General features: G+C 39.6%; 1 protein-coding gene across 4 annotated transcripts in view; it reads right to left on the bottom strand.

Moving 5' to 3' along the window:
- The window catches only part of ENTPD5 (ectonucleoside triphosphate diphosphohydrolase 5 (inactive)), a 33,969-nt gene that overhangs the window by 12,246 nt on the left and 6,928 nt on the right, over positions 1 to 14,795 (bottom strand). The window contains exons 3-6 of one of the 4 annotated variants that reach the window (XM_020906884.2): positions 13,253 to 13,318; positions 4,399 to 4,471; positions 2,524 to 2,803; positions 1,789 to 1,868 (exon numbers count right to left, since the gene is read on the bottom strand). In XM_020906884.2, coding sequence (XP_020762543.1) covers positions 1,789 to 1,868; positions 2,524 to 2,740 — 297 coding nt within the window. In that variant the 5' untranslated portion in view covers positions 2,741 to 2,803; positions 4,399 to 4,471; positions 13,253 to 13,318. Of the gene's footprint in view, positions 1 to 1,788; positions 1,869 to 2,523; positions 2,807 to 4,398; positions 4,472 to 5,858; positions 6,132 to 13,252; positions 13,319 to 14,795 lie in introns of those variants that run through there. The other 3 variants (XM_020906880.2, XM_020906887.2, XM_020906889.2) reach the window with 3 other exon arrangements.

Raw genomic sequence — 14,795 nt, forward strand, 5'->3', positions numbered from 1 at the left:
CCATTTCATTTTGATTAAGTCCTAATAAAAATGATTCTTTTATAGTGTGGTCATTTTAATTGTTCTTTTGTGTCTCATATAAAAACTAGCTACACGGGGGCGGGCAGTTTCCTGGTGGCCGAGCGGTTGGGATTTGGTGCTCTCACTGCTATGGCTCAATTTCAATCCCCAGTCAGGGAACTGAGATCCTGCAAGCTGCACAGCACAGCCAAAAAAGAAAGAGAAGAAAAATGGTATCTGATATTAAAGAATTTCATATTAATTCATTAATAAAAACATTTTTTAAAAAACAGCATCAGGCCAGAAAGTTGGTGTAGTGAAAGAAACAAGGCTTGGAGTTGGATGGCTTGGTTGCAAGCCCTCCTGGGGTTGGTGTCCTCAGCTGTGAGATGGATACCATCACATAAAACTTATGTGTGCATTAGATGAGGCAGACTGGACTTCCCTGCTGGTCCAATGGTTAAAAATCCTCCTGCCAATGCAGGGGACACGGGTTTGATCCCCGGTCCGGGAAGACCCCACCTGCTGTTGGGCAAAGCCCATGCGCCATAACTACCAAAGCCTACATGCTCTAGAGCCTGTGCTCTGCAACAGGAGAAGCCACTGCAACGAGAGGTCTGCATCTAGAGTGTAGCCCCCTGCTCGCTGCAACTAGAGAAAACCTGCGTGCCACCACAAGACCTAGCGCAGCCAAAAATAATAAAATAAATAAATAAGTTACAGTTAGAACAATTTTATTAAAAAAAAAAAAAAAAGAGGCCGACTGTGCAGAGATGCCACAGAAATGCTAGCTGCAGCTGTCATTATGCCACGCCTTTTACGAGTTCTGGCAGGACAGGGCACATCAGGTTCATTTTTGCATTACCAGCACCTACATGCATGGTACACGTGTTCAAATTATGATAAGTTAGAATCCATTATTTTAAATCCATTGTTTTTCTGAGTAAGCATCTGTTCTGACAACACACTGCCTCTTAAACATTATAACCACAACACAATTTTACTCTCCAAATGTCAAAACAGTTTCTAACAATGCAATTATATTCAACAGCTCCTAATTTTCTATAGCATATTTGCCATTTCATAATGGCAAGCTGAGAAAATAAACATCCTTTTGCTTCTTCAAGTTCAAGCCATTTTTAACATCAGGTTTTCCTCTGGTTAATGATTACACTTGTGACACTGAACAATATCTTTAATATGTGCTACCAAAGTTCAACATCCTGCTTTATTCTATTTTATATCAGTGTGGCCCCTGACACATGGGGTGTTGTATGCTGACAGCTCACATGTGAAATTCAGCTATGACAGAACTCTACATTCATCTTCTATTACTGATGACTTTTTCTCATGGGTTTTGCCCAATTTCTAGAATATAACAATGGTTTTGTGCTGTATAAGGGCACTCTGAAATGGAGTTCACCTCAAATGCCATGTGTATACCTTCTACTTTATAGAACTTCACAACCATTTTCTGCATCTACATTAATTAATGCAGTTGATGGCTTCAAATCAAAATCTTAAACAGTCAATACAAATAGCACAATCTCCTGAAAGATGGTGCTCTCCCAGCGTGGTGACAAGTTATTTTCACACCTCCTTCTCCCTAAGCCCTGGTGAACTCAGGGTATACAATTACTGTTATCCAGGAGATTAGCTGAGGACATAAAACTAATCTCACGCATGACCTCAATATCAGCAGTGAACAGCATAAAATATTTAACAGCAGTGGTGTGGTCAAGCTATCAAGGCATTTGAGAATCTAAACATCTATTGTAAAAAACTCACCTGCTTAGGTTGATCTACAAAAGCAGAAAGTCCTGGCTTCACAGAATCAAAAATTTCCCCTTCCAGAACTGGAAGCTGTCCTATGTTGTCCATGAGCAAAACAGAAGAGAGATGGCCGATTATCAAAAGTCAGACTCTTCCTGATCCTGGGCTCTGTATCATATTAACCTGCTATTTCCCCCAGCAATTCCAAGTGAGGAATGGCTTGAAGGAGTATTGGGTAGGGGGAGAGAAGATGAAAAGTAACCACCGAGGGTCCCTCTGCCATTTCTCTGGTGGGCACCTCGCTTCTACTCCTTTCCCTAGACTCTATGTGTAACTTGAGAAGACTGAATATTCAGAAAACGTTCATCGTCAGGGTCCCCTCTTCCCTATTCCAAGGGCGGTAGTGGTCTTCTTCTTAAGACCACTCTCAATATTCTGAACCCTGGAGTATTATTAATTCACCTTTGGAGAAAAGTAAAGACAAATTATAACTACACTTCTTAGACACATGGGTTCAGACTACAGGTAGTCCTGATAGCTTTTAACTTTACACCAAATTAAACCATATGTGTTCAGTTATAGTCCGGAGTTTTCTCTGAAGAAAGACATTCAGTGACTGTAAGATTCAGTAACTGACATCATACACTCTCAGCACATCTGTTTCTAGGAGGAGATGCTAAAGTGTGGATTTAAAGATGATGGTGAGAAAAAAAAAAAAAAGATGATGGTGAGGGTACCAGTTGCACTCACCTGGTATTTTCTGCACAAAGGTGTAAACATGAATTCGTGTTCCAGTGCTCCCTGCATCAAACATAATTCCATACAAGGTGCCGGCACTGACATTGACAGGGCACATGGAAGACAGGAAGACCCCGTCAAACCAAGTCTGCTGCTCTCTGTGGAAGACAGTGCTGCAAACACAGGACGCTACCAGCATGAAAAAGGCTGCTCCCTGGGAAATGGCCATTCTCTTCCAAGATGTAGTGAGTCTTTTGTTACAGAAGCAGTGCTGCTAACACACCTGCAGTGGCTTCTAGGACAAAGACATGCAAGGTTAGACCAACTGGCCTCTTTGTTTACACTTGTAAAAGATGAAACACCCATTACAGAAATCCCACCCCTTTCCCCAAGCTGGTCCTTCTGTTCCTAAACACCTGCATAACAAGCTAGACTAGGGTGACAGAGGCTCTGAGCACCTTTTCTGAAGAGTATCTGGTTGCAAAAGGAAACTGGGATTTAAAATATATTTCCCCATGCTCGTTTTTTTCCCCCTCTGTTTTTTGGCCACAAAAAATCTTAGTTCCTCAGGGATCAAACCTGCATCCCCTGCCCTGCTTTTAATAGTAGGTTGGATCACTCATACTCAAAGGCTCTCTCTGTCACCCTGCTCCTAGTGTTGCATCTTATTATTTTCTTTCCATTTTGACAATTTTGTCTTTAGATCATGAACCATGTGCCTTGAAGGATCTTAGTTCCCCAACCAGGTGTCCCCTGCAGTGGAAGTGCGGAGTCTTAACCAGTGGACTGCCAAAGAATTCCCTCTTACTTCTTTTTGATTGATAAATAGAAGCTTCAATTTCTGAATTAAAGTTATAAAGTTACAAAAAAGTTACAAAGTCCCTGGCATTGGGGTGTTCACAGCTTTTAAAAATCAGGCCACCTGTGACCAGTATTGCCAGTGGCTTGCACATTCAACCACATTTTAAGGAAATAAATCAACTTAATTCAAAAACACTTAAATAGACCATTATGGTTTTTAAAACATGCTTCACAGGTTTCAGGCCATGTTATCTTCATAAGCACTTAAGAGCAGAAGGGCAAATAAAGACAGAAAGGCTCAATGACCTGCTGAGTCATAAAGTGGTAAGTTAAGGCAAGTTACTGCTTGTATTTCTTAATGTGCTTATGCCAAAGACAAAAAACTTATAAGTGCTCAGTGTGATTTACTTTGGATTTTAGATACAAATGATGCATAAAAACTAGAATAAGGTTACATGGAAAAATGTCTCCTGCATAGGGTGCATTTTCTCCTGGTGTTATTGAGGAAGGTCACATCTATATCCTCCAACATTTCAGGCTTCCTTAGTTGCCTCTTATGTTCTTTGCTCAAAACAGTTCTGGGTCTTCTGATTCACCTTTAACCTCTGAACTTCTCTTTATGTAAGTCATGGTTACTAGTTAAACAAGATCCAACTCCAAAGTCCTCATTCCTCAGTCCTCTAATCGCAACAGAATACTCAGTATGCTTGGAGTACAGATGAGGACTGTTTATCATTCTCAGATTTGTTGATCTGCCAGGATGCGTTTTATCAAAATGTCTCTCTCCCTCCCTAGGTAACATATTACATAAAATAAAGCAAATTCAAGTTAACTGCATTTGGAATAAAGCTATTTGAAGTAGCTAGAGTTGTTCTGAAGTACCTCAAAGACAGAGTGAGAATTACCAGTTTGAACACTCTTCAAGACTGAACTTCTTAAAAAAAAAAAAAAAGACTGAACTTCTATCCTGCAGTGAAGAATGAAAGCTATTGGCTAAGGAAAGCAAAACTTGGAATCTCAAAGGAAACTCATCTCAGAAAATCAACCACTGCAACATGTCAGCTGCCGGGCCAGATTCATACTCACGTCTGCAATCACTCCCTTTGGTGGATTCTTCCTTTGCAGCAGCCAGGCTGGTCATGTAGATCAACTTGAAGAACTGAAGACAAAAACAACCTTTCAGATTCTGAGTGTTAACAGATTGTGGCCTTGTCCAAAGCCCAGACCACATTCCACACTCTCCAGAAGTGTATTTAGGGGCTCTCCAGTCACCAGCCCGCTTCCACTGCTGTGACTGGTGGCACAGCAGCTTCTTCAGGGCTCACTCATACTTTTTTCTATTACTGTGGTTTCTGGGGAAAAAACAAACAACTCTCCAGCTTCTGTTTTCATTAAGCAAAACTTTGTTTTTCTTCCAAAAGAAATTAAGGGGGAAAAAAATGCATACCAGGTATCCCGTTTCACAAAGTGAAAACTGCAGCGTCATACCAGGTGTTCAGTGTAAAAGTAAACAGTAGATTTTAGAGAAAGCAAAGGATGAACACACAAACTGCACCATCTGCTCTCAGCATTTACCTTCTAACACCACTTCCAACCTCACTTTTCTTTAAGATTAGCTACTTTAAGGGAGGCATTAGAAAAGCTTACAACAAACAGCTTAGAGCATGCAGAAAGGCAGCCTGTTTCACATGATGCCAGCCTACCAGGCCTGCTCACTCACTCTTAGTCTCTGCTCAGGTGGCACCGTCTCAGAGTACTTCTTCGTCTACTATATTTAAAATCGCAACCCACCTGGTCACATGCGTCTTCTATCAATACTTTCCTTCCCTGTTTATTTTTCTCCACAGCACTCCTCGTCTTCTAACACACTATATAATTTACTACTTCTGGGGTTGTTTCTCATACTCCCTGCTCCTGATTCCCCCTGCCCTCCATGAGCTATACATGGGCAGATAATTTTGTCTGTTCACAGATGTGTTCCTGGCACTGGAACGATACTGCCACATGGTAGGTGTTGAACATATTCTCTGAAGGGATGAATAGTGATCCAGTGATTCAGGGACTGGATCTCATCCATTTAATAAGAATATATAATAAGTGACTTCTTTCTGAAAGGAGATTCATTATCTGCCCACTGGAAAATCATGATTCCAAACTTCCAGGATGGATGGTTTCTCCAAATGTCAATTATATAAAAAGTTTTATATGCTACTCAAAATAATGTATGTAGACTGGAGAGAATACATCAGTATATTTAAATTCACTCCTTCAGAATTAGTCTTCTCAACCTCTCTTGCTATCTCCTTATTCACCCCCAACAAAGCCCTCTCTTCAATTCTTTTGAGACTTTGGTGCCAGCTGGGGTCAGTCACTATGCCCATCTCCTTCGAAAGTCTTTTCAGTGCATCTTTGTCTCTGTAGTAAACACCAATCCCCCCCAACTCAGCCTTCCGGAGCATCACACTCTAGACTCCCTTCTTCCATGTCCCCCAGAGCTTCAGAGAGCACAACCCCACAGGACCTGGGACCCCACACCGGGTACTCACCTGCTCGTGTCTGCCCAGTCCCTGTGATTCTTGCTCTCACTGTTGATTGCCTTTTGCTCTTTGCCCCATTTCACCCTTTTTGACGCTAGCCAGTTTCATCTGAATCACTTTCACCTTTGTGCTAGTTTGCAACCGTGTGGCATTTTGCTAACTCACTCCCTTCTTTATTCTTCACTCCTCCCGTATCCACCTTTCTTCTGAGTATACATGATCGTCTGATTCATCTACTTTTATGATAGCTAAGTGCCAACTGGTACAATTACTGCTTATAGGGCTTAAGCTGCCAAGGAACTGAATTCTGTGTTGTTTTTTACACAGGAGATCATAACTAATGTTTTTACAACATTATTTAATTATGTTACATTTATAAAATATGTAGTCTTGTAAGAATATTACCTATCCCCTACCAATTCATGTTTTTACAACATTAGCCCAATAGTAGAGAAGTGAGTAGCACTCTTCAAAAGCTTCCGTTTCTGTGATGAACTTAGGAGACTGGCATTGGATTGTCTAATTTATAAGTATCACTGAGTGTCTAATATATACCAGACACTGTGCTAGCTTCCAGATACAAAAGACAATTCAAATACAGACCCAGCTCCTGAGGAAGACTTCAGCTTACTAGAAGAAACAGACAGATAAACCAATAGCTGTACTATACCATGGCAAGTTCTCTGACAGAACCATGCACAGGTATAGTTCTGTGCATATGGCAGGAGTGGATATAAGGGACAAGTAACTCATCATAGAAGGAGAAGGATGGAAGTGGGAAGGGAGTGGGAAGCTTTTTAAGGGATGAGAGGCATAAGCTTGGTCCTGAATCAGAGGCAGGAATTACCATGGGAAGTGACACAGGAGAATTCTGAGAACTTCAGCTCCTACAAGTTCAGTATGGCTGGAATGTAGAGGTGTAACAGAATAGAGAACAGGCGTGAGAAAGAATTGTTCTGGAGATATCAAATCAGATTTCCAAACAAGTGGACCTGTTTTCCTTAAACAGTTCCCTGGTGACACCTGACTGCTATTAATGTCTTTCTATTTCCTCCTTAAGCAAATATCAATATTGACTAAGTTGGTTAAAATGACAGTATTTCCCAACAGTGTAAAATAATGGAATGAGATGATTAGGAAGGTCTACCAAAAAGTCTGAAAACACTGAAATGTAAAAGCTTCCATTGCCAATTCTTCTCAGTTCCACAACAAAGCTGACTTTAACAAAGTAAAAATTGAACATAAAGCAAGCTTAAAATGTAACTGAAGGAAATTTTTAAACAGTAAGCTGATGGGACTGAATTAGCCCAAACACCTAGAATATAAGTTAGACAAAATAAAACCAAAGTGGGTCTAACTGGGTAAATCTGGGACAGATTTCAGCACAGTAAGCAATGCCTCATTTGAGGATATAACTTAGGACTTACAGATCCAATACCAAGGGCCAAGGGCCACAGCCCCAGAATACCTTGCTATTTGACGGGTGTATAGGGGAAGGAAAGAAATAGCTTTCGTACTCCTAAAGCCAACTACTGAGCCTGGAACATGTCAGTAAATACATCCTGAATGGACCTGATACAATTGGGCTGATGGCACCTGCAGACAGGAGCACTGGGGCAGGGAGTACCACTTTTCCCAGCGTCTTACTATGGCTATGCATCACATCCCCAACTTTATTCCCTCCAAAGCAGCCCAAGGAGCACTGTTCCAGGAAGTCTATTTATTCACATATGTATTCATTCAGCCATTCCAGAAATGATCATTTGCCTAATGCTACTTATAAGTACAGCATGCAAAGATAAATCATCTTAGATCTTCCCTTTAAGAGAGTACAGTAAACATGAAAAATTTAATTTAACTACCTTTGTGAAGTTAAAATGTGACAAGCAGCACAGTTCTATGCTCTGAGATTTCAAAGCAGGGAGAGATTATTTCGAGCTGGTATGGTCAGAGAAAGCTTTGTGAAAGAGGAAGCTTCTGAGAAGGGTAATGAAGAGGGGAATTAGGACATGGGAGGAGTGCTTTTCAGGAAAAAATAAAATATGAATCAAGACCTGATGTAGAGAGTATGGGGGAACCCCAAGGGACAGTAAACAGATCATTTTGTTGTAGAAAACAAAACTGGAAAGGCAAACTGAGGCCAGATAGTAGAATACACCAAATGCTCAGCTAAGGAATTCAGAGTTTACTTTGTAGGCCATGTGAAGCCACTGAAAATTTTGAGCAAGGGAGTGTCACAAATATGAGTCTGGCAGTTACATGTAAGAAATAGGGTGGGGAGCCTTGGCAGGTTCCACTCACTTATCTAATAATCACATCTTTTTAAGTTAATAATGAAAATGATAAAGGAGCCCAACGCACAGATGATTAAATCTACCTAGAGGATTAGGAAAGGCATCATGAGATGACATTTGAACTGATTACAAAGTGAACAGAAGTAACTACATAAATAAGAGAGATGTGGACAAAGAGCAGAGGGACTATAGAAAGATGAAAACAGCAAGGAAGTTATGGATAGTTTGATTTCATTTTTAAATTTCCTCAAGAATTTCTTGTCAAAAGTTGAGAAACAAAATGAAAACAAAAAATAGATTAGAATGGAAGAGATTACAGGGAGGTTAGCATTTAATGCTGAGGAAAGACTAGCCAAAGGAAAACAATGTGAGGTAAAAACAGCTATCATTTATTGAGATCTTAACATCTGCCAAGCACTGTGTGAAGTATTTCACATGGGTTATCTCATTTAATCTTACAATACCACTCTGCGAGGCAGATTTTACAATTAACAGCCCCATTCTAGAAATAAGAAAACTGAGGCTTAAGTAATTTAAGACCACGCAGCAGTTAAGAGAAAAGAGCCAGAAATCAAACTCAGATGGTCTAATTCTAGAGCCCACAGTGTTATCCGCTAGGTCACAGGAAGGTCAGCTGGTACTGCACTAGGGAAAGGTAGCTGTCAGGTGGGGAAGAGGACAGAGCAGAGAAGGATGGTCTTACAGCAGCTTGGGCCCTTTCCTGTGTATGACCAAGAACTTCTGATCTGTGTCCTGCCGCTCCACCTTTATTAATTACATTTCCAGAATCTGACCGTTTCTGAACACTTCCACCACCACCGTCTTGGCCCAAGCCACCATCATCTTTCATGTGATTTATTCTCTCCTTTTTTACCCTCACTCCCCTAGAGTCTAACATACCTTTCTATTGCAAAGTCTAGCAATCACTTCCCATTTCCCCCAGAGTAGCAAGGTCCAAACAGGACTCATGGATCCACCTGGTCTGCCTCCCACCCCATTACCTCTGACCTCGCTACTAATGGTTTTCACCTCACTTGTGCCACCCACACTGACCTCTGTGCGTAAACGTCACATATGCTCCTGCCTCAGGGTCTTGCTCTAGCTGTCCCCACTCTCTGGAACCACCTTTTCCCACTCACTCACTCGATCAGCTCCTTTAAACCACTGCTCAGTGCCGTTTCCTTACGGACGTCTATCTCGACTGCTGTAACTACCTCCCTCATGTGTCCCCGACTCCCACCTGCTTTTTCAGTCCCCCTTACACTGATTTACTTTTTCTTCCATACCACTCATCAGTCCTAACACACTAGATGGCTTATTTACTATGGCTGCTATCTGTGTTTCTCTGATATGAAATCCTTAAGAGCAGAAATCTTTTTTTGTTTGTTTGACTTGTTTTGATGTAACCCAAGCACCTAGAAGAGTATCCAAGAAGGTGTTCAATCAGAAATAACAATAGGTAGCACTGACACATAAACACGATCATGTCTAAAGCAGATTAACCAGTGGGAAGCTGCTATATACACAGGGAGCCCAGTCGGGCTCTCTGTGATGACTGAAGGGATGGGATGGGAGGGGAGAGGCTGGTTCAAGAGGGAGGGGAGATATATATAAAACTGACTTAAGCTGTTGTATGGCAGAAATCAACACATCATTGTAAAGCAATCATCCTCCAATTAAAAAATAAAAAAAGAAGTGACATAGTAATAAACTACAGTGACATAAAAAGGGAAAATACTTTCATAAGTAAACAAATATTTAAGAGGGAATATAATGATTAGTGAATACCTTCAATTTGTGTTAGGAGAAACTATAATTTTCTGAATCTGTAAGTTCGATAGCTAAACTGAACTTCTTTAACCTAACACATTCAATTGTAAAACTGTTATAAGGTGGCGCTAGTGGTAAAGAACCTGCCTGCCAATGCAGGAGACCTAAGAGATATAGGTTTGATCCCTGGGTCAAGCAGATCCCCTGGAGAAGGAAATGGCAACCCATTCCAGTATTCTTGCCTGGAGAATCCCATGGACAGAGGAGCCTGGTGGACTACAGATCACAGAATTGCAGAGTCAGACATGACTGAAGCAACCTGGCACAAAAGATAGTAAGCACTGTTTACATTGTCCAAATTCTCTTCTACATATAAAACCAATAAGTATTTTAGAATACTGTACCTTAGTTATCTATTGTTGCACAACAAACAACTCCAAAACTTAGTTGCTTAGAATGACAACAGACATTTATTATCTCACAGTTTCTGTAGTTCAGGAATTTGGGAGTGATGTAATTGGATAGTTCTGGCTCAGGGTCTCTCATGATACTGTAGTCAAGATGTAGGCTGGGACTGCAGTCATCCGAAGGTTTGGCTAAGGCTGAGGACCCACCTCAGTGGCTGGCAAGCTGATTTTCTGGCTGTTAGAAAAACGTCTTAGTTGCTTCCCACATGGACTCTCCATAGGGCTTTAAATGTCTTCATAATACAGTGGCTGGCTTCCTCCAGAGTAGGCAGTTCAAGAGAGGGCAATGCAAAGGCAGCAATACTTTGTATCACCCTGCAGGTCATAAACTATCACTTCGCTGTATTCCATTGGTCATACAGACCAATGCTGATACAATGTGCAAGGAACTACACAAATGTATAAATATTGGAGGTGAGGATCAGTGGAGGCTATCTCAGAGACTGGCTACTTCCAATTATAACCAGTATCTGTATAATATTTTGTGTTCAGCATTTTTTCCCCCACTTTATATATATTTCTATTAATACAACTTACATACTTCTTGCTTTAGAAACTATGTTATTCCAATGATATGAACCCTTGAAAATTAAAAATGTCATGGACTTTTAATTGCTCTGAAAATATCATATCCCACCAGTTGAAGCCATCCATTTATGTTACAGTCCCAATATTTTACTTAAGGAAAAGAATTAAAGTCAGAAAAACTACAACTCAAACAATGTCCTGCTTATTCCTAAGAGTGAAAACAAATTTAAATACTTCAAATAAAAGTCAGGTAATTTTAGAAACAAGTAGGAAGAAAAGAGTCACTACATTTCAGATTGCAGACATCAGTTAATAACTGAATAATAAAAATTAAATACTGAATCAAGGAAAATAAAGAGTGAAAATAACTATACTAACAGAATAGCAACTTATACAGAGAAAAAAATTCCTAAGACAATGGTAGCATTAGTTATTAATACTTGGGTACTGAAAAGATATTTGGTAGAAAAGGTTAAGACTGACAACTAACACAGATTTGAAAACCACAGAAAAATTTTATAACCAGCAGTTTTAAAATATTAACTAGATAAAAGAAGGTTTCTTAAAAAAACAGCTTTTGTTAAATTATTGCCAAGGATCTATAATAAGACCTGTGAGCATGGAAACTACAGGGGAGAGACTGAACAGTAAGAAGAATTTCCCAACAATATGCGCTGTCTCATGTGATGGGGAGAGGAGAATTTTGATCCAAGGGCTCAACCCTCATCTGATCACATTGTCCAAATGGATTCACAGATCAGAAGGCTGGTGGAAAAAGAGTTCTTTTAAAGTCCCTCCAACACTAAGATCAAATACTCTCTCAAAAAGGAACTAGAATTCACACACTGGTAGTTACCAACAAATATAAACTTATTTCCTATGAACAGATTAGTTCTTTCTATACTTTATTCCATTTTAATCAAAACATTATTAGACATGTGTCAAGAAGGGAAGCTCTGTACAATGAACCATCTGAGTCTTATACTGAAATGAGATGAGGCAGTGCATGACCTCATTCTTCATTGTTTCAGGCCTGACTTAGCTACAATAATCACTGCACAGGGAGAGCTCTTGCTATTGCTGCCTCGCTTTCTTCACAAGTCACAAGGCCTTTTTTTACCCATTCATTAAAAGTAGAAAGTCCTTTAGGTAAGAAGATACTATTAATCAGGAGGGGATTAATACTGCTCCAATAAGCAAATATAATGAAAATCTACAATGATAAACTATCTCTGCCTCCAAACCCATATCCACCGTGGGAGGCACTTATTTGCAGAAGAGTAATTACAAGGATCAGTGCCATTTGTCACTGGTTATATTGGAGTTTGTGAGAAGTGAAAATGTATTTTCCTTTTCTTGTTATTAAGTGAAAAACAGCTACTCCTTCAAACATGTTGAATCAAAATGAACAACTTGAGAAAGGTAAATATTACAGTGACATCTCATGTATAAAACCAAGAACAGTGGCTCCACATATGTACATTTCTTCAAATATGTCTTTCTGATACGTCTTCTCTAAATACCATAACATTTTAATTTTAATAGTGTTTGGTAAAAATGTTCCTAAAGTGACATATTTTATTCATGGTCCAGTTATGATTATGACCATCAGTTATATTTTTCTGTAAACGTGCGATGCCTTCGGGGACTATATGTCTAGAGGACTGTTTGCCCTTCTGTCAACAAATAGTCCCAGATTGCTATGCTTTTGAGCTAGTTTTCCTTAACATCATGCTATCTATTATCACCGATCAGTGCTGTCATGTACCTGCCTCCTTCAGTAAGCTGCCACCATCTAATTTTGAAAACTCTTTTGTGGGACATGAATCAGAGTCACAATTACTAAACTTTTATGTTAACTTACACAAATGAGGGCCTCTCCAACAAGGATTGTGGAATTTGTGACAGCTTTTACTGGCTCATTAATCTCTTTCTATTTACTGTGAGTCCTCAGCTAGGAATAAAAAAGCAGAAATCTGACCTATGGGACTTCCCTGGTCCAGTGGTTGAAAATCTGCCTTCTAAAGCAGGGGGTATGGGTTTGATCACTGATCCAGGAATACTCCACATGCCTCGGGGCAACTAAACCCATGTAGCACAACTACTAAGCGCTTGCTCTAGAGTCCATGAGCCGCAACTACTGAAGCCCACAGCTTGTGCTCCACAACAAGAGAAGCTACCACAATGAGAAGCCCACTCACCGCGACTAGAGAAAAGATCCCGCTCACTGCAAGCAGAGAAAGAAAACGCCTGCATGTAGCAATGAAGACCTGGCATGGTCAAATAAATAAAAAGAAATCTAACCTACAGAAAAAGAGGGTATTACTTTATATAAGTTACTTACCAATATTTTCTTTTCCTACTGGGCTTTCCACTTTGTTTCCTTTAACTAATGTATCACTTTTTCAACCTGTAGAAGATGGATACAGATACTCATAAGAGCAAAGTTCTTTCTTCCTTTTTTCCTTTCTCCTATTTTTGATGCAATTATCTCTTTCTGTATTTCTATTTCCAATCTATTTAGGCTTTGGAAAGTGGATTATCAAACTAATCTCCTAACTTGTAATCTAGTACTCTTGGCCTCTTTCTCTTCTTTTAAAATTCCTTTTCATTCAAACTACAACTGCAGCCACTCTAATAAAACCACTTGTTTACAAAATCTGCAATAACAAGAGAAGGCAAGTTATACTTCCTGTAAAAGCTACAGTATATTTTTGAGTTTATATACTTTGTGAGTTTTTTTTTTTTGGCTGTGAAGAACTCAAATATCAGTTGTGTCTTCCACAATATGACTGAGAGTGGCACTCTAATACAAAATGAATATGTGCTCAAAGAGGCCTAGTCAATCCCAGTCATAGGTACATACTTACAAGACTGAAAACAGGGACTCAAACAGTATTTTAACATCAAAGTTCACTGCAGAATTATTCGCAATGGCCAGAAGTGGAAAAAACCCAAGTGTTCATTAACAGATGCATAGATAAACAAAATAGGACACACACACACAAATACAATGGAATATTATTTAGCTATAAAAGCAAAGACTTTCTGATACATGCTACAACATGAACCTTGAAAATGTTATGCTGAGACACACAAAAATATGATTCCACTTACACAAACTACCTAGAAAAAGCAAATCTGTAGAAACAGAAAGTAGATTAGAGTTTACCAGGGGTTGTGGTGAGGGGAGAATGCGAGCTATTGCTTAACAGGTCCAGAGTTTCTGCTGGGGTAATAGTGATAGCTGTACAACACTATGAAAGTAATTACACCATTGATCTGCACACTTACAATGGTTAAAACAACAATTTTTATGTTATATATATTTTACCACAGTAAAAAAAAAATTCTTTAAAAGCAGAGGGAATCAAGTACTGCAAACATAAGATCATAAGAGGAAAGACTTGGGCTATTATCTCAACATAGCAACAGTTATGACAATACTCACCCCTGAACTACCTCATGAGCCAATTATGACTTAAATTCTGATACTCAGAAAATGTCTTTAAGCATCTGAGTTTATATAGTATCTTTTATTCTTTCAGAAATAGAAAGTTAAACTTACCAATGCAACATAAACCTGTCAAGAGAGGATGTAAACAATGTAATAAATTGTAACTACAGGGCCTCCAAAGCAATTCTTTTTTTTTTTTTTTCCATTTATTTTTATTAGTTGGAGGCTAATTACTTTACATCATTACAGTAGTTTTTGTCATACATTGAAATGAATTAGCCATGGATTTACATGTATTCCCCATCCAGGTCCCCCCTCCCACCACCCTCTCCACCCGATCCCTCTGGGTCTTCCCAGTGCACCAGGCCCGAGCACTTGTCTCATGCACCCAACCTGGGCTGGTGATCTGTTGCACCCTAGATAATATACA

This window comes from Odocoileus virginianus, chromosome 6 (assembly GCF_023699985.2).
Source record: "Odocoileus virginianus isolate 20LAN1187 ecotype Illinois chromosome 6, Ovbor_1.2, whole genome shotgun sequence".
Lineage (NCBI taxonomy): Eukaryota > Metazoa > Chordata > Mammalia > Artiodactyla > Cervidae > Odocoileus > Odocoileus virginianus.